Below are 20,461 nucleotides of genomic sequence, written 5' to 3' on the forward strand. Positions count from 1 at the left end.
TAACCTTCTCGGTATGTTGAAAAACCTCTTCAACAAGTCCTCGAAAGGGCAATTTCTTGAATTGGAGTCTGTCATGGGACCTAGCCATGCCAGTTTTAAATACCAATAGCGTACAAGATTTGTCTTGCTTCTGCCTTTTTGTCATCAGTCACTAGGTCGATGAGACTGCTGATATCGGACCACATCTGCCGATCGTAGCGACCCTGCATTGCTGGAGAGTTGGCTGCTCGTAAGGTGATGGCAGACCTGAAGGAAAACCTCTTTCCAATGTTGTCTAATTGCCGGCCTTCTTTGTTTGTCTGGTGGTGTAGATATAAGAGCAGAAGGATTCTTGGAGCGACGTTGCGCCGCTTGTGAAATAACTGAATCTGGCTTAGGATGACCGGTATCCTCAGGAGCCCTGTACTTTTCATCTATGCGAGGTGGCACTGCAGCTGGGTCTTCATTATTTTACCTCCTCCTCCCAGATGTAGTCAATGATGGTGATGGCTCTGACCGACTTCCTTGCTTGTTCTTCAAAGTCATAAAGAAAAAAATCTGATTTTTTTTAAACAGAAGTTGGGAGGTGGAATCTTGTTGCAGCGGGTCCATTCAATCATGAAAGCCCCGATGTCCTCTGGGGGAGAATCTGAAGGATGGGCGGTGGGGGCGACGGAGCGGGGATAAGCGAGGCGACTCTTCTCCGCTCAAGTCAAGTGTGTCTGATGTCCGATTACTCTTGAGATTCATTGTTCCGGTTCTCATCCTTAGTGTACATAACTTTGCCTTGAGAGTCAAGGTACTGATTGGTGGTACAGACGAAACACGTGTTGGCTGTTTTCGGTTGATGCTATAATTCTCGCTACGGAACTCTAAATAAATGCAATTACAGTGTGCGCTCTTTGTTCTGTTATCCTGTCAAAGCATGAAGACTCCGTGACACTTGGTATTGGACTCATTTTATTACTTGTCACTCAAACTGCAGTGATTAACAAGTCACTTAATTTTACGTGCTCTTAGGATTGTGCTCTCTCTGACCCCTGCCTTTGCAGAGTATGTTTGTGTGTTAGGTGCAGACAATACAGCATCCTTCAAATCTGTTTGTTTGGAGCCCCCTCTATAGAAGGAGCGACAAAAGGAACCTCTAGTTTGTGTGGACTATAAAGCCCCCATGGATTTGGCAGTGCCTGTATCCTTCTTCATCTTTTCAAGTGCTGTGTCTACTTCTGGCCCAAACAATTGGTTTTGATTAAATGGTAGTTTGCACTTCCTGTTTAAATCCTAAAATGCGTAGCCACGCATGTCTCCTAAGTACGACACTAGTATTTACAGCTCTAGATGCAGTGTCTGCTACATCTAGTGCGCACTTGATTGAGGCATTAGAAATGAGCTTGCCTTCTTGTATAAGGTTGCGTGCCTGTGTTTTATATTGGTCAGGTAGATATTCTAGTAGTTTCTCTAACTGATCATAATGAGCCCTATCATATCGTGAAAGGAGGGCTTGTGTATTAGCTATACGCCTTATGTTAGTAGCTTGCGCAGGTATTCTTTTGCCTGAAGCTTCTATTACCTTGGATTCTTTGTCAGGTGGGGGTGCCTCACCTGACGTTAGTGAATTTGCCCTTTTCCTAGCATTTGACACAACTAGTGAATCTAATTGTAGTTGTTCTTTAATGTAGGCTGGATCTGCTGGTGCAGGCCTATATTTTTTCTCAATTCTAGGGTTTAGGATCCTAGTATGCACAAGGTCTTTAAATATCTCTGGAGCGTGTTTGATGACCCCTTTAATCATGGGAAGAATTTGAACCGACCTTTGAGATTGTTCGAATGTGTCTAACAGAAAATCTTCTGCCTCATCAGAATGCATGGTAAATGGCAGCTCTGTTCAACAGGTGACCAAAACCAATGTTATCTTCTGGGGGAGAAGATTTTGATGGGTATGACTGTGGGTCAGGAATATCTGGTACATCCTGTGGGTTTGGGTACTCCCAGTCTGTATCATCTATAGGGTATGGGAAAGGCTCATCAGTGTCTATCCCTCTTCCTAAACTATACTCATCATTTTGAGGTGAGTGTGGAGATCAAGGAGGAGAATGTGGAGGAGATCTCTGTGGTGAATTGTTAGGAGGAATGGGGGATGAAGGAGAAGGAAGTATAGGAGAAGAAGGGTGCATAGGAGATGTAGCAGAGTCCTTCTTGGCAGGAACTACAGGTGTCTGTTGCATCTGCCTTCCTCTTTTTGTGTGGTGTAGTGGATACATGGCCTGTCTTTGGGTCAATGTAGATCTTCTTTTGCAGAGGATCTGGTTAAAAAAGGTCTTCTCCTTGTGGAACCTTTGTCGGCGCCGATTTCTTCGGTTCCGGACGAGGTTGCTGCTTGTCTTTAGCCTTAGGAGGTGTTAGTGTCCTTTGGCGTAGTTTTCGGCACCGAAGGTGTTGTTTTTGGTGTCGTAGGCTGTTTCGAGGGCTTGGACGCTTCGGAATCAGGCCTTGAAGGTTTTGGCACCGAAGACGATTGTTTCGGAGTGGAAGCTGGTCTCGTCGGCTTCGAGGCGTCGGGCGCTGGCTTCATACCTTTGTCTTTAGAAGTCGACGGTTTCGGAGCCAAGACTTCTTTTGGTTTCAGTGCCGAGGGAATTTGTGGGATTGGCGCGTGAGGCTTGCTCGGTGCCGAGCTACCGGAACGCTTAATGACTTTCTTCGGAACCGGGCTCGATGGCAGGGCTGTCGAAAGGGTCTTGCGGTCGTGACTGGTCTCCGGAGGCGGAATGTTGACCTTTGCCTTCAATCTAGGTGCTGTATGTGGTGCAGGGGCAGTAGTACTCACACGCTGACCCGATGGTATGGAGTCATCTGAGTCGTCTGCCTCTGATACGATTTGGAGATCGGAATCTTCTTCAGGGAACGAGTGGAACCTCCTCGTCGAAGATATCTACCGGTTCCGGAGCCGATCTCTGCATGTCGTATCGACGGGCCCACCGATCTCTGATGGTTTTCTGGGATCAAAAGGAAGGTCAGGCTGTACATCTGGATTTGTCGTGTTCTGGTGATAAGCACAGGTTGCAGACCTTGTGGTTGTCACCGTGTGGAAACTTCACTCCACACCCGGGACATCTCTTGAACGGCGTCCTTTCCATGAGGTGTAGGCCTCACCGCGTGGATAGGCCCACCTTGACAAACTGAATCGAGCTGATGGAGCTTAAACAATGTTAATCGATATCAAAAGTAGTTTTTAGTGAGTCTTTGCGCTTCGAAGTGCTGGAAAAGTCTATTTCTAGCCGGAGCGGAAAACTTTCATCCGAACCCAGTGGCGGAAAAAAACAATCTAAGGATGGAGCCGATGCCCATGTGCACTATTGTCCAAGGGAGGAGCCATTTATCTCGTGACTACAAAGACTTCTTCCAAAATGACAACATGTAATCATCCAAGCCCAACACCAGGTGGTGATCTAATACTAAGTGTAGTTTATGCAGCTCATATGCCTCGAACAGCATGTTCTCCGGATTAACCTCTAGCTTTCAATCCAATTTGGTATAATTCTGTTAGTTATGTTTGGGGACTCCCCCTTTTTTCTCAGCCCCTGCTTGATGAATCACCCCAAACCTTTAACACAGCAGCTGAACCAAAAAGGGGACGTTTTTTGAATATGCTGTGAAGATTAGTCAAGCATCGCCAAAGTTATTGGCAAAATAAAAAAAAGCTTTTCCTATGGAAACTCTGGTCCTAATTATAACCACCTATTGGTGACCGCAATTAGGTAATATATAAATATATATTCACTGAAACAAACAGAGGTTAAAGGGAAGTTCTATTTAGGTGAAAAAGTCAGTAAAAACCTACTGCTTTTAACAATCAAAACCCCTGAAATTCATCAATTATAATTATTTTAAGTAAGTGTGACTGGTGCCCTAAAGGAACTTTTAACGCAGGCACTCGCCATGTGTGATGTAATATTGAAGGTAATAGCAGTGCACTGCATGGCCAGGATGTAATTTATGGTTAACTTAGGGCACAGGCAGAGTTTCTTTTAGATTTTTTCTGGGTGCCCTGGTGATCACTCTGGGCGCCCTGGTGATCACTCTGGGCACCCACACCTTTTTAGTCCATGTGGGAGGCTATGGGGGAGCCCCTAGGTCCAACTTGCCTTCCCAGCCACCACCAGCCATGTTTTTTTTTTCATTTTAAGTGGGTGCTCTGGTACTCCCCTCCTGCGCCTCTTAAGTTCATGGGGACCCCATTCCCCAGGGTCGGCTCGCAGACTGTCTCGGGGAGCCCACCCTGGGACCGGGTCGTTTCCCTGCCCGCACGGGCAAAAATACATATGGTTGCCGCCGGGTGGGAGCATTTTTAAACAAGTCTTCCCTGCCTGCAGCAGGGCGGCCAGGAAAGGCAAGTCTGCTCTCACCAGATGGGAGCTTTAAAAATGCTTAGTCTTGCTGGGAGCAAACTAACAGAGCAGGAACAAGCATAAACCGCCGTTTCCGCTGGGCAGAAGCAATGCTGGCTTCCGCAGCATCCAGGATGGGTGCATGCAGGTGCTGGCTGGGGCCGCCGGGGCTAGGTCCCCCCCTCCACCCCCAGTAGCCCGCAACGTGCTGCTTGGTGGATGGCCCAGATGGGCACTCACCTACAATTAGAACATGCTCCAAGGGATGGGGTCCCCGGGGAGACAATACGCTTGGGGGCCTTCAGAGCAACTGAGTCCAGGTGGCCCCATCAAAGGGAATAGTCTGCACCGACTGGAGACTGGATTTGGGCTCACAGATGGAGAGCCTCAGGATGGACAGCAGTAACACAGGGGTTTGTAGGTAGGATGAAACTGGCTGCTGAAAGCGAGCTTACTGCAACTAGTCATCGAGGTACAGGAAAGATTGGCTGAAGAGGTCCATGGAGGCCACGGGAAAGAAAACAAATAGCATGAACGGTGCAATAATGAGCATGATTAGGAATTTCGTGAACAGCCCTAACTGTATTTATGAAAGATACCAGACCAAAGCAGACCTCCTGTCTGTTGTGCAGTTCAGATAAAAACACACATGCAAGCAGAAACTGGTGTTTTGTTGCCTTGCCCGCCATTCTCATCTTGCTCTTCCTTAAACCTCAGCTTCCATGGTTCCTACAGCACAAAACCTTATACAGGCTCTAGAGAAGCATATGAAGAAATGTCAGTGGGTATATTTTTTTTAAGAAAAACACTCCAAAACAGCCTACTACTTCATAAAGTGCATTTAAATGGCAACCCCAAAACAATGTACCTCTACGTTTGATAGCAAGGATCCCTCCAAACACAGCAGATACTACCAACAACCCGAGGCATGTCGGTTGTCTCTTTCATCGCACCTTCATCTCTCTCGATCAGCTGAGCCATCACTGAAAAATCTTTGTCTCAGTCGGCACAAGCATACCATCATATGGAATACAAAATAAATCAGACGTATCCTGGAGCCCACCGCAAAGGCCAGTTGGTGCAGCTCTAGGTGGACTGAATAGAATATTGGCTACTAGACAGGCCAGGCCAGGCAAGCCAGCACACAATGGAGCAGTTACAAAATCCAAGACAGAAGAGAGGCGGCACAGAAACCACTCTTACAGGCACTTGCAGCTTAGCCGGGGCTCTCTCTGTCTGCTGCAAAAGAATCCAACAGCGGAGTCAAGTACGGAGCTGGGCTCTCACAGACGTGCATCAAACGACCAGTCACAAATTCACACTTTTTTTTTTTACAGACAAAGAAATGAACACAACCGATTTGCCAAAAACCTTATTTAATAAAGTAACACTATTAGGTTGGTACAAAATAAGTCACAAGCTATAAATGCCTATGAAGTGGAGGCCATTTTCAGTATCTTGATGCCAAAAGCTGTAGACGAGGAGACCTGGTAGCACCGGCACACAGAAGCAAAGGAGGCCCCTCTAGGTAGTGTCGCATTAGTATAGCCCCTCTCCAAGGGGGAGCAGAGGCATCTCCTGGGACACATCATAACAGCCCTGCAGCTTACATGGAATGCAACAATCACGAGGTGAAGTGCCTGCCAGGTGTGGGTCGATAAACAAGTGAGAGTGCAGGGAAGTGTACATGGTCTGGGATGTACCGCGGAGGGTGGGATGGAGGGTCAAAGTCTGGCGTCCTGGAGCTGGAGTACTTGCTCATACTCACCGCCACGAAGAACACCGACTGGATCAACAAATGGAACTCGTGAACATTAAGTGTGTAGGACCAGGAGAGCTCCAGAACAATGTGCAGATTCCGAAGTGTAACCGACATATTGGCTGGTCACCAAAGCTCCCATATGGAAGGAAGGAGTGAGAATGCTACGGTGGCCGAGTCTCACTTGAAGACATGTGGTCCCCTTCGACCTGTCCGCTGAGACGTCAAGAGACAAGCATGACCAGCAATCTCTGAGACAAAGAACAGGGTGACTAGCACAACAAATGAAAGAGGAACAACAAATTGTTGTGGCACATGCAATGAAAGTGTTCCTCTTCAAAAAGGGGCTTGGACGCAGTCGAACAAAGGCTCTTACAGTGGAGACCGGCCTCTGGCATGGGCCAAAATGAACTGAAGGGTCTTCCGGGATGGGCCACAAAGATTGCCTCTACATGCCAGGAGTCTCCAGTAAAAGCATAGAATGGGCTCCAGCCAGGCCAAGAAAAAGCAACTCCAAAGACCATGAGGAGGCTTTTAAACTGGAAAAGGGGCTCCCGCACAGGCAAGAGGGGTCCCATAATGGGCCTTTCAGCTTGTCAAGAGGTTCTTCTACAGCGTCTGAAAAGAGGCACCGTAAAGACAGATACTTCTCTGCGTAAGCAGGGAATCTAAAAAGGGACAATTTATGGTCTAGGAATTAGTTTGGGGTCTTCAAAGATACCTTTAATTTCTCAGAACTGGACCCTCAAGGTGCCAAGCGCACTGGGGTGTGCAATTATTCGAAAGGTGTCTTTACAGTTCTTTAAAACATTTCCTGGGGTCCTCAAATTTATTTTAGGAGGGCTGCCGAGGCGCCAGAAGGGGACTCTTCTGCATAGGGTTCAGCTCAGAATAGGTGTGCATGGTGGGGTTGGAAAAGGGCTGGTTTGGGAGGATCCCCAAAAAGGTTCTCAAGAAAGGGGTTCTTGGAAGTGGCCCAAAGAGAGGGATGGGGAGGAACGAGTAGGTATAGTAGTGACCTCATGTAGGTTATCAGAAGGGGCCCTATATGGGACAGTGGATATATGGACCCAGTACTTGGGCGATTCAGAACAGCAACTCCTTGATTTGGCAGCAATCATGGCCCTATCGAGAAGGACTGAGGTCCTACGGGGGAATCTTCAGACTCTCACTGCATTCATGTTCCAGGGTGTGCAGTGAGAGCAGAATTGTCTACAGTGTGACGACAGGTCCGCCCGCTGCCCCACACTGCACACACAGTTTAGCAACAAGTAACCTACCCCCATGTGATCCCTGTGAGCAACCAGAGAGGTCCACATTACAGCAGGTCACAAAGAACCAAATCAAAGCCAACACCTGATATGCAAAGCCACCAGTAGACACTGAAGTCAGACAGTAAGAAAGTGTGGACCAGAGGGGCCTCCAGGAACAGGAAAAGGCTCTGGAAAAAAAGGGTGCAGGCGGGCTAATGTCCTGGAGAGCTACGAGCTTTCTTCTTTACTCAACTTTCCATTCTTCTAGGTCCTGGATTCAGAGCTTGTTTGGGTTCACCCACTTGTACGTTCCTTCATAACGGAATCCCACCTTCTTCATCAGCTCATCTGCTTCTGGCGGGCCGCGGCTGCAAGGAAGACAGATCTCAGTATTAGTATCCGATCCATATCTACACGTACTGGCATTGTCGCATACGCCTCTCACTGACCAAGACCAGACCAAGAAAAATGTGCATCGGACGCTGGCATTAGACACCGAAAACTGAGAAACTCTCAATCCCAAAGAAACTTCCGTTATACTCTCAAGAGACAGTGTAAAAGCTAAAGTTAAAGACAAGTATGGGCTGCAAAAAAAAACAGTATGACAAATGCACTGAACGAAATAGAATATCCATTCCATGATGGCTGCGTCCAACCTCATCCCACACACGTGACCAGTATGGCGGGAAGGCCATTATTTAAGGCAGTCGGAAGCAATACCTGAACTGCTTGAAAGACAGTGAATATAGAGAAAAACAAAAGAACCCAACATGTGCAAGTGAGCTGCTAACAAAACAGACGCTGCCCTAAATATTACAGCACTATTACAACAAGGAGAGAAAAGCAACTTTTCAGTGACTCCGGTAGAAGCAGTCTAAAGATATCATGCTCTTAGGGGAGGAAAACAGAAGGAGGCACCATTTCTACAAGACGCTTGGAAGTGGAGAGCAATGCCTGCTGGCAAGTGAGGGGAGACAAGGAAAAACACTTGTACAAGAAGATTCTGGACGGACACAGTACAAGGACTGTGGCAGACCCACACAATCTTATAGGAGGGACATTGCACAACGCTCCCTTCTCATTCTGTTTCATTGTGACCTTGTGCCTACACCTCACACATGAATAACTCTCAGTAAGGCGTGTGGGCCCTAGTTAGAGGTAGTCACTGTTCAGAAGCCAATTTTGTGTTTTATGCAAATAAGCACAGCCAATGAGTATTTTTGTAATTTCTTTCTTTTAAGTATTCTTGCAAAATGTAATGGTTATCCGTTTTAGTGTTTTAAAATATGATGTTTGTGGTTCTGTGTTTCAGGAAAAAAAATGCATGGGCCCTAAATGTCTTAAAAGTAACTTGACAAAGAAATAAATCTTGCATGGATGGTAAGGCAAGTGTCTGCACCAGAAGGACCAGCTTCAGCAAAACTGCTGCCCTGCTGACAGCAGACACGGAAGGAGATGACCCGGTCAAGGCATTACCAGAGCCCAGCCTTCACACAGTAAGAAGGATGCATTCTGGTCTTCGTACCCATTCCCCCTCTCATTCCTTAGAATGAAGTGCTACAATTGATTGCATATCGCTTATTTATTACTTGATATGCCTCAGAGAGATTCCTTTCGAAAGCACTGTTTATGACGTGTAACTTATATCACTTGGGGCTTGAGTTAATATTTTGCAAACAGACCGTCAGTTGTTCCATCAGGAAGATGGAGTAAATTACTCAATCCCCATGACGGAGGGACCACCCGCGAAACTGGCCGTCATGTTGATGCACTGGCAGGAACCACTGTCACGGCAGGTCCTGCCAATGCATTGCGCTGTTTGCTGCCGGTTTCATCATGCTGATGCAGCCCAAGACGAAACAGTTTTCTTTTTTCAAAAAGAAAAGCCCAAAAGCTTTTTACATTCCCCCTGGTGGTGACCCACAGTAAAATAAATGGCAGACTGTCCTTCCACCCAGATTGGGTGGGCAGACATATTTCTCTGACAGTCCTTAGTCCGTCGGAGAGGTTTGGCTATAGCGGTGATGCAGTAGTCACAGCTGTAGGCAAACCTATGGTCCACTCACATTTAAATTGGGGATGGGACGGACCATTATGTTGGTGATAAGGAGTATCCGTCATGCAAACATAAATAAGGCCCTTACTTTCCATCATGAAACACGCTCGAAGAGTCACGCCTGGTTATATCGCCAAGCATGAGGCACGCTAGTATGCTCGTGGGTGATTACACTTTCCAGGATGAAATGTGCACACAAGCTTGTGTGCAGTTAGAGGTCTCGTTCTGAAGTACACTTGCAGACACCATGTGGCTACATTTCAAGCGTGAAGCTTTTTGCAGGTTTGCATATGTTACACTTATCTTAACCAGTAAAGCATTCTTGTACGTGATTATAATTCCTAGAATGAAGCATGCTTCCGTGCGCTTGTATTTCCCACAGTGAAAATTGCTTTCAGACTTGTCAATGATCAGACTTCCCAGAGTGAAGTGTGCTTGCAGGTTTGAAAGTGGTTACACTGCGCAGAGTGAAGCATGCTCGCTTGTGGTTACAATGGCCAGAGAGAAGCATGCTTGCTTGTGGTTACACTTCTTAGAGTGAAGCGTGCTTGCTTGTGGTTACGCTTCCTAGAGTGAAGCGTGCTCGCTTGTGGTTACGCTTCCTAGAGTGAAGCATGCTTGCTTGTGGTTACAATGCCCAGAGTGAAGCATGCTCGCTTGTGGTTACTCTTCCTAGAGTGAAGCACGCTTGCTTGTGGTTACAATGGCCAGATTGAAGCATGCTTGCTTGCGGTTACAATGCCCAGAGTGAAGCGTGCTTGCTTGTGGTTACGCTTCCTAGAGTGAAGCATGCTTGCTTGTGGTTACAATGCCCAGAGTGAAGCATGCTCGCTTGTGGTTACAATGGCCAGATTGAAGCATACTCGCATGTGGTTACGCTTCCTGGAGTGAAGCCTGCTAGCTTGTGGTTACAATGCCCAGAGTGAAGCATGCTTGCTTGTGGTTACAATGCTCAGAGTGAAGCATGCTTGCATGTGGTTACGCTTCCTAGAGTGAAGCATGCTTGCGTGTGCGTGTGGTTACAATGCCCCGAGTGAAGCATGCTTGCTTGTGGTTACAATGGCCAGAGTGAAGCATGCTCGCATGTGGTTACGCTTCCTGGAGTGAAGCCTGCTAGCTTGTGGTTACAATGCCCAGAGTGAAGCATGCTTGCTTGTGGTTACAATGCCCAGAGTGAAGCATGCTTGCTTGTGGTTACAATGCCCAGAGTGAAGCATGCTTGCATGTGGTTACCCTTCCTATAGTGAAGCATGCTTGCGTGTGCGTGTGGTTACAATGCCCCGAGTGAAGCATGCTTGCTTGTGGTTACAGTGCCCAGAGTGAAGCATGCTCGCATGTGGTTACAATGGCCAGAGTGAAGCATGCTTGCTTGTGGTTACAATGCCCAGAGTGAAGCGTGCTTGCTTGTGGTTACGCTTCCTAGAGTGAAACATGCTCGCTTGTGGGTACAATGCCCAGAGTGAAGCATGCTCGCTTGTGGTTACAATGCCTAGAGTGAAGCTTGCTTGTGGTTACAATGACCAGAGTGAAGCATGCTTGCATGTGGTTACGCTTCCTAAAGTGAAGCCTGCTTGCTTGTGGTTACAATGCCCAGAGTGAAGCATGCTTGCTTGTGGTTACAATGCCCAGAGTGAAGCGTGCTTGCTTGTGGTTACACTTCCTAGAGTGAAGCATGCTCGCATGTGGTTACGCTTCCTAGAGTGAAGCATGCTTGCTTGTGGTTACAACAACCAGAGTGAAGCATGCTCGCATGTGGTTATGCTTCCTAGAGTGAAGCCTGCTTCCTTGTGATTACAATGCCCAGAGTGAAGCATGCTCGCTTGTGGTTACTCTTCCTAGAGTGAAGCATGCTTGCTTGTGGTTACAATGGCCAGATTGAAGCATGCTTGCTTGCAGTTACAATGCCCAGAGTGAAGCGTGCTTGGTTGTGGTTACGCTTCCTGGAGTGAAGCATGCTTGCTTGTGGTTACAATGCCCAGAGTGAAGCATGCTCGCTTGTGGTTACTCTTCCTAGAGTGAAGGATGCTTGTTTGTGGTTACAATGGCCAGATTGAAGCATGCTTGCTTGTGGTTACAATGGCCGGAGTGAAGCATACTCGCATATGGTGACGCTTCCGGGAGTGAAGCCTGCTAGCTTGCGGTTACAATGCCCAGAGTAAAGCATGCTTGCTTGTGGTTACAATGCCCAGAGTAAAGCATGCTTGCATGTCGTTACGCTTCCTAGAGTGAAGCATGCTTGCGTGTGGTTACAATGCCCCGAGTGAAGCATGCTTGCTTGTGGTTACAATGGCCAGAGTGAAGCATGCTTGCATGTGGTTAAGCTTCCTGGAGTGAAGCCTGCTAGCTTGTGGTTACAATGCCCAGAGTGAAGCATGCTTGCTTGTGGTTACAATGCCCAGAGTGAAGCATGCTTGCATGTGGTTACCCTTCCTATAGTGAAGCATGCTTGCGTGTGCGTTTGGTTACAATGCCCCGAGTGAAGCATGCTTGCTTGTGGTTAAAGTGCCCAGAGTGAAGCATGCTCGCATGTGGTTACAATGGCCAGAGTGAAGCATGCTCGCATGTGGTTACAATGGCCAGAGTGAAGCATGCTTGCTTGTGGTTACAATGCCCAGAGTGAAACATGCTCGCTTGTGGGTACAATGCCCAGAGTGAAGCATGCTCGCTTGTGGTTACAATGCCTAGAGTGAAGATTGCTTGTGGTTACAATGACCAGAGTGAAGCATGCTTGCATGTGGTTACGCTTCCTAAAGTGAAGCCTGCTTGCTTGTGGTTACAATGCCCAGAGTGAAGCATGCTTGCTTGTGGTTACAATGCCCAGAGTGAAGCGTGCTTGCTTGTGGTTACAATGCCCAGAGTGAAGCGTGCTTGCTTGTGGTTACAATGCCCAGAGTGAAGCGTGCTTGCTTGTGGTTACGCTTCCTAGAGTGAAGCATGCTTTCTTGTGGTTACGCTTCCTAGAGTCAAGCATGCTCGCTTGTGGGTACAATGCCCAGAGTGAAGCATGCTTGCATGTGGTTACGCTTCCTAGAGTGAAGCATGCTCACATGTGGTTACAATGGCCAGAGTGAAGCATGCTTGCTTGTGGTTACGATGCCCAGAGTGAAGCATGCTTGCTTGTGGTTACGCTTCCTAGAGTGAAGCATGCTTGCTTGTGGTTATGCTTCCTAGAGTGAAGCATGCTTGCTTGTGGTTACAATGACCAGAGTGAAGCATGCTCGCATGTGGTTATGCTTCCTAGAGTGAAGCCTGCTTCCTTGTGATTACAATGCCCAGAGTGAAGCAGGCTTGCTTGTGGTTACAATGACCAGAGTGAAGCGTGCTTGCTTGTGGTTACGCTTCCTAGAGTGAAGCATGCTCGCTTGTGGTTACAATGCCCATGCTTGCTTGTGGTTACAATGCCTAAAGTGGAGCATGCTCGCTTGTGATTACAATGGCCAGAGTGAAGCATGCTTGCTTGAGGTTACAATGCCCAGAGTAAAGCATGCTTGCTTGTGGTTACAATGGCAAGAGTGAAGCACGCTTGTTTGTGGTTACAATGCCCAGAGTGAAGCATGCTCGCTTGTGGTTACGCTTCCTAAAGTAAAGCATGCTCGCTTGGGGTTACAATGCCCAGAGTGAAGCATGCTTGCTTGTGGTAACAATGCCCATGCTTGCTTGTGGTTAAAATGCCCAGAGTGCAGCATGCTCGCTTGTGATTACAATGGCCAGAGTGAAGCATGCTTGCATGTGGTTACACTTCCTAGAGTGAAGCATGCTCGCTTGTGGTTACAATGCCCAGAGTGAAGCATGCTTGCTTGTGGTTACGATTCCTAGAGTGAAGCATGCTCGCTTGTGGTTACAGTGCCCAGAGTGAAGCATGCTTGCCTGTGGTTACGCTTCCTAGAGTGAAGCATGCTCGCTTGTGGTTACAATGGCCAGAGTGAAGCGTGCTTGCCTGTTGTTACGCTTCCTAGAGTGAAGCATGCTCGCTTGTGGTTATGCTTCCTAGAGTGAAGCATGCTCGCATGTGGTTACGCTTCCTAGAGTGAAGCATGCTCTCATGGGGTTACGCTTCCTAGAGTGAAGCATGCTCTCATGGGGTTACAATGCCCAGAGTGAAGCGTGCTTGCTTGTGGTTACGCTTCCTAGAGTGAAGCATGCTCGGTTGTAGTTACAATGCACAGAGTGAAGCATGCTTGCTTGTGGTTACGCTTCCTAGAGTGAAGCATGCTCGCTTGTGGTTACAATGCCTAGAGTGAAGCATGCTTGCGGTTACGCTTCCTAGAGTAAAGCATGCTTGCTTGTGGTTACGCTTCCTAGAGTGAAGCATGCTCGCTTGTGGTTACAATGCCTAGAGTGAAGCATGCTTGCGGTTACGCTTCCTAGAGTGAAGCATGCCCAGAGTGAAGCATGCTCGCTTGTGGTTACGCTTCCCAGAGTGAAGCAAACTCGCTTGTGGTTACAATGCCCAGAGTGAAGCATGCTAATGCCCATGCTTGCTTGTGGTTACAATGCCTAAAGTGCAGCATGCTTGCTTGTGGTTACAATGCCCAGTGAAGCATGCTTGCTTGAGGTTACAATGCCCAGAGTGAAGCATGCTTGCTTGTGGTTAAAATGCTCATGCTTGCTTGTGGTTACAATGCCCAGAGTGCAGCATGCTCGCTTGTGATTACAATGGCCAGAGAGAAGCATGCTCGCTTGTGATTACAATGGCCAGAGTGAAGCATGCTTGCTTGTGGTTACGCTTCCTAGAGTGAAGCATGCTCGCTTGTGGTTACAATGCCCAGAGTGCAGCATGCTCGCTTGTGATTACAATGGCCAGAGTGAAGCATGCTTGCATGTGGTTACGCTTCCTAGAGTGAAGCATGCTCGCTTGTGGTTACAATGGCCAGAGTGAAGCATGCTTGCTTGTGGTTACAATGCCCAGAGTGAAGCATGCTTGCTTGTGGTTACGATGCCCAGAGTGAAGCATGCTCGCTTGTGGTTATGCTTCCTAGAGTGAAGCATGCCTATTTACATGCGCAATTTGATTGTATTCAGTATGAAGCTTGCTTACATGCTTGTGTGCAGTCGTACTTTCCAGCATGAAGTGTGCTTTGATGACTTGTGACGGAATGTATGACGTTACAACGCAGGCTATTACAACGCCTGCCTTTACAACGCGGTTTTTACATCTCATACCTTTGCAACGCATAGCGCTTAGAGGTGCTGGATAGTGAAAAGTTTAATTTTCTATTCCAACTCCAGTCCCCGTGGACACTAGGGAAGGTGTTGGATAGAAAATAAAACTTGTTCCCTATCCTAGAGCGCCCCCCAGTTCAATGCGTTGTAATGGTTTGCGTTGTAATGACCGCGTCGTAATGGTTGTGCGTTGTAAAAGTTTCGTTGTAAAGGTTGTTCACCCTTGTGACGATGGTTATCATCCTTCAGCTTGCTTGTGTGCTGGTTTTTGGCATGATGCATGCCAGTAGGCTCGACTGTGTGTATGTCGTTTTCCCCAATATCCAAATGCACCGCTAACGTGCTTCCCGTCCACAGGATTACTATGGAGGCTACAGACAACCTTGACTGTCTTCCCCGCATTACACCAAACCACCTTTAAGATAGCTTCACTCTGTGAGCCAAGGGCAATTTTAATGTCAGGAGTCAACCATCTCCTGGTCAACATCTGTTCCGGCAGATCACCCTGGACGGTGGGGCTGTGCTGCTGCAGCCCCTGAAGAGGGATATGTTATTCTTTCCAATTTACAGCCAAAGCCTGCATTTGCTGTGGAATACTTTGCTGTTTTTAGTGCCGATAACCCTGCCTTACATATGAAGAGTGTCTAGAAGCAGTTCACTATAAGGGAGCTCAACATGCATGTGATCCCTCACCCACTGTGGCAGAGTTCATCTCTCCACACTTCCTCTGAGGTCTAGTACAGCTTAGCAGTCGTGTTGTATATTTGGTCCAGTGTAAAGTTTTCTCCATAGCCCAGTCTGATCTTTATAGATCATTCTGTTGAAGTCTTCCTTTCCATGTGAGAGATAGTCTCGCGGACGATCATTTTCTGTTCAGCTCCTCTCAAGTCATCCTCGGCCACACCCAAGCCTGATTCACTTGCTCTTATTCTGGTACTTGTTTAAGTTCTAGTTCCGCTGTTCACTCCAGCCCTTTCCTAGTGCCCTGTGCATCCAGCCTTTCAAAGCGCCGGTAGGTGTCTTGTACACCCACACATCCCACACCTGTTTTTACCCAGGCCTCCGACGCCTGTGGTACACCCAGGGCTCCGACGCCTGCGGTACACCCAGGCCTCCTACACCTGCGGTACACCCAGGCCTCCGACGCCTGTGGTACACCCAGGCCTCCTACTCCTGCGGTACACCAGGGCTCCGACGCCTGTGGTACACCCAGGCCTCCTACACCTGCGGTACACCCAGGCCTCCTACACCTGCGGTACACCCAGGCCTCCTACACCAGTGGTACAACCAGGCCTCCGACGCCTGTGGTACACCCAGGCCTCCGACGCCTGTGGTACACCCAGGCCTCCCACGCCTGTGGTACACCCAGGCCTCCCACGCCTGTGGTACACCCAGGCCTCCCACGCCTGTGGTACACCCAGGCCTCCCACGCCTGTGGTACACCCAGGCCTCCCACGCCTGTGGTACACCCAGGCCTCCGAAGCCTGTGGTACACCCAGGCCTCCGAAGCCTGTGGTACACCCAGGCCTCCGACGCCTGTGGTACACCCAGGCTTCCGACGCCTGTGGTACACCCAGGCCTCCGACGCCTGTGGTACACTCAGGCCTCCGACGCCTGTGGTACACCCAGGCATCCGACGCCTGTGGTACACCCAGGCATCCGACGCCTGTGGTACACCCAGGCATCAGACGCCTGTGGTTCTGTGCATTACCCTTCTACTGTCCGTGAGTTCTGCTGGCGCAGGGACCACTGCGCGCAGACATTGGGACCCCTTAGCAGCGGCGGCTCGGGTCTTACCTGCCATACTCGTAGGGGGTCGGCGGCTTCTTTTCCGCCTCCACTGTGTGGAGAAGAGGAGTGAATATTCGCCAGGCTTCTCTCAGTTCATCGCTGCCAAGATAAAAAAAAATGTACTCATAGTTTGTTAGTTATATTCTCATAACCCACAGGATTTCTGAACATACAGAGCATGAAATAAAACAGTACAATGGAAGCTACTGGTCTGTGCCTTTAAGGCAACGAAAAAGCCACAGTGTTGACGCAGTCTGTTAGACACTCCCGTTCATGTGGGCATTTCACCAAGAACAGCAGAATGCCAAGGAAGCCCCCCTCTCTATGGCTTTCGGGAGGGGGGGGCTGTTCATTCATTCAATGATGGCTCCTTCATAGAGAGCAGGTGAGAGCTGACACTGTCCTCGCCATCATGGTATCTTCATAAAGACTCAAACGCTGAAGAGAAGAGGAAGCTCAACCCTGAACCAAAGGAGGTGGCAGAGCCACAAGGAAAAGGTAAACCCGCAGACCTGGGATCTGCTGATCTCTGTAGTGAGATCCTGCTCTTCCTCGAAGACCAGCTTCAAAGACTGAGGTCCATCAGCAGCGCATTTCACGGTCATTCCTTATCCTGCGCTAGGACCCACCATGAACCCTGGATTCCTATCCTTACAGAGCCCTCCGCAAGTCCTGTGATCCTACAGTCTATGTGCCCGCGGGTGCGCTCTTAGACTGAGACCTCTCACCATAAACCCTCTGCAGTGACCCCTTCTACAGAGACCTCTGCAGTGACCCCTTCTACAGAGACCTCTGCAGTGACCCCTTCTACAGAGACCTCTGCAGTGACCCCTTCTACAGAGACCTCTGCAGTGACCCCTTCTACAGAGACCTCTGCAGTGACCCCTTCTACAGAGACCTCTGCAGTGACCCCTTCTACAGAGACCTCTGCAGTGACCCCTTCTACAGAGACCTCTGCAGTGACCCTTTCTACAGAGACCTCTGCAGTGACCCTTTCTACAGAGACCTCTGCAGTGACCCCTTCTACAGAGACCTCTGCAGTGACCCCTTCTACAGAGACCTCTGCAGTGACCCCTTCTACAGAGACCTCTCACCATAAACCCTCTGCAGTGACCCCTTCTACAGAGACCTCTCATCATAAACCCTCTGCAGTGACCCCTTCTACAGAGGCCTCTCATCATAAACCCTCTGCAGTGACCCCTTCTACAGAGACCTCTCATCATAAACCCTCTGCAGTGACCCCTTCTACAGAGACCTCTCACCATAAACCCTCTGCAGTGACCCCTTCTACAGTGACCTCTCATCATGAACCCTCTGCAGTGACCCCTTCTACAGAGACCTCTGCAGTGACCCCTTCTACAGAGACCTCTGCAGTGACCCCTTCTACAGAGACCTCTCATCATAAACCCTCTGCAGTGACCCCTTCTACAGAGACCTCTCATCATGAACCCTCTGCAGTGACCCCTTCTACAGAGACCTCTGCAGTGACCCCTTCTACAGAGACCTCTCATCATAAACCCTCTGCAGTGACCCCTTCTACAGAGACCTCTGCAGTGACCCCTTCTACAGAGACCTCTCATCATAAACCCTCTGCAGTGACCCCTTCTACAGTGACCTCTCATCATGAACCCTCTGCAGTGACCCCTTCTACAGAGACCTCTGCAGTGACCCCTTCTACAGAGACCTCTGCAGTGACCCCTTCTACAGAGACCTCTGCAGTGACCCTTTCTACAGAGACCTCTGCAGTGACCCCTTCTACAGAGACCTCTGCAGTGACCCCTTCTACAGAGACCTCTCATCATAAACCCTCTGCAGTGACCCCCTCTACAGATACCGCTCATCATAAACCCTCTGCAGTGACCCCTTCTACAGAGACCTCTGCAGTGACCCCTTCTACAGAGACCTCTGCAGTGACCCCTTCTACAGAGACCTCTCACCATAAACCCTCTGCAGTGACCCCTTCTACAGAGGCCTCTCATCATAAACCCTCTGCAGTGACCCCTTCTACAGTGACCTCTCATGAACCCTCTGCAGTGACCCCTTCTACAGAGACCTCTGCAGTGACCCCTTCTACAGAGACCTCTGCAGTGACCCCTTCTACAGAGACCTCTGCAGTGACCCTTTCTACAGAGACCTCTGCAGTAACCCCTTCTACAGAGACCTCTGCAGTGACCCCTTCTACAGAGACCTCTGCAGTGACCCTTTCTACAGAGACCTCTGCAGTGACCCCTTCTACAGAGACCTCTGCAGTGACCCCTTCTACAGAGACCTCTCACCATAAACCCTCTGCAGTGACCCCTTCTACAGAGACCTCTGCAGTGACCCCTTCTACAGAGACCTCTCATCATAAACCCTCTGCAGTGACCCCTTCTACAGAGACCTCTCATCATAAACCCTCTGCAGTGACCCCTTCTACAGAGACCTCTGCAGTGACCCCTTCTACAGAGACCTCTCATCATAAACCCTCGGCAGTGACCCCTTCTACAGAGACCTCTGCAGTGACCCCTTCTACAGAGACCTCTGCAGTGACCCTTTCTACAGAGACCTCTCATCATAAACCCTCTGCAGTGACCCCTTCTACAGAGACCTCTGCAGTGACCCCTTCTACCGAGACCTCTCATCATAAACCCTCTGCAGTGACCTCTTCTACAGAGACCTCTGCAGTGACCCCTTCTACAGAGACCTCTCATCATAAACCCTCTGCAGTGACCTCTTCTACAGAGACCTCTGCAGTGACCCCTTCTACAGAAACCTCTGCAGTGACCCCTTCTACAGAGACCTCTCACCATAAACCCTCTGCAGTGACCCCCTCTACAGAGACCTCTGCAGTGACCCCTTCTACAGAGACCTCTGCAGTGACCCCTTCTACAGAGACCTCTCATCATAAACCCTCTGCAGTGACCCCTTCTACAGAGACCTCTCATCATGAACCCTCTGCAGTGACCCCTTCTACAGAGACCTCTGCAGTGACCCCTTCTACAGAGACCTCTCACCATAAACCCTCTGCAGTGACCCCTTCTACAGAGGCCTCTCATCATAAACCCTCTGCAGTGACCCCTTCTACAGAGACCTCTGCAGTGACCCCTTCTACAGAGACCTCTCATCATGAACCCTCTGCAGTGACCCCTTCTACAGAGACCTCTCATCATAAACCCTCTGCAGTGACCCCCTCTACAGAGACCTCTGCAGTGACCCCTTCTACAGAGACCTCTCATCATAAACCCTCTGCAGTGACCCCTTCTACAGAGACCTCTGCAGTGACCCCTTCTACAGAGACCTCTCACCATAAACCCTCTGCAGTGACCCCCTCTACAGAGACCTCTGCAGTGACCCCTTCTACAGAGACCTCTGCAGTGACCCCTTCTACAGAGGCCTCTCATCATAAACCCTCTGCAGTGACCCCTTCTACAGAGACCTCTGCAGTGACCCCTTCTACAGAGACCTCTCATCATAAACCCTCTGCAGTGACCCCCTCTACAGATACCGCTCATCATAAACCCTCTGCAGTGACCCCCTCTACAGAGACCTCTGCAGTGACCCCTTCTACAGAGACCTCTCATCATGAACCCTCTGCAGTGACCCCTTCTACAGAGACCTCTCATCATAAACCCTCTGCAGTGACCTCTTCTACAGAGACCTCTGCAGTGACCCCTTCTACAGAGGCCTCTCATCATAAACCCTCTGCAGTGACCCCTTCTACAGAGACCTCTCATCATAAACCCTCTGCAGTGACCCCCTCTACAGATACCGCTCATCATAAACCCTCTGCAGTGACCCCCTCTACAGAGACCTCTGCAGTGACCCCTTCTACAGAGACCTCTCACCATAAACCCTCTGCAGTGACCCCTTCTACAGAGACCTCTCATCATGAACCCTCTGCAGTGACCCCTTCTACAGAGACCTCTCATCGTAAACCCTCTGCAGTGACCCCTTCTACAGAGACCTCTCATCATAAACCCTCGGCAGTGACCCCTTCTACAGTGACCTCTCATCATGAACCCTCGGCAGTGACCCCTTCTACAGTGACCTCTCATCATGAACCCTCTGCAGTGACCTCTTCTACAGAGACCTC

The 20,461-nt window shown here is 49.3% G+C and overlaps 1 protein-coding gene across 3 annotated transcripts in view; it reads right to left on the bottom strand.

Moving 5' to 3' along the window:
- Positions 1-5,726: 5,726 nt before the first annotated feature.
- Positions 5,727-20,461, bottom strand: part of G6PD (glucose-6-phosphate dehydrogenase) — a 193,070-nt gene continuing 178,335 nt past the window's right edge. For all 3 annotated transcript variants that reach the window (XM_086940135.1, XM_086940137.1, XM_086940136.1), the window contains exons 12-13: positions 16,396-16,488; positions 5,727-7,747 (exon numbers count right to left, since the gene is read on the bottom strand). In XM_086940135.1, coding sequence (XP_086796261.1) covers positions 7,657-7,747; positions 16,396-16,488 — 184 coding nt within the window. In that variant the 3' untranslated portion in view covers positions 5,727-7,656. The remainder of the gene's footprint in view (positions 7,748-16,395; positions 16,489-20,461) is intronic.

This window comes from Lissotriton vulgaris, chromosome 10 (genome assembly GCF_964263255.1).
Source record: "Lissotriton vulgaris chromosome 10, aLisVul1.2, whole genome shotgun sequence".
NCBI lineage: Eukaryota > Metazoa > Chordata > Amphibia > Caudata > Salamandridae > Lissotriton > Lissotriton vulgaris.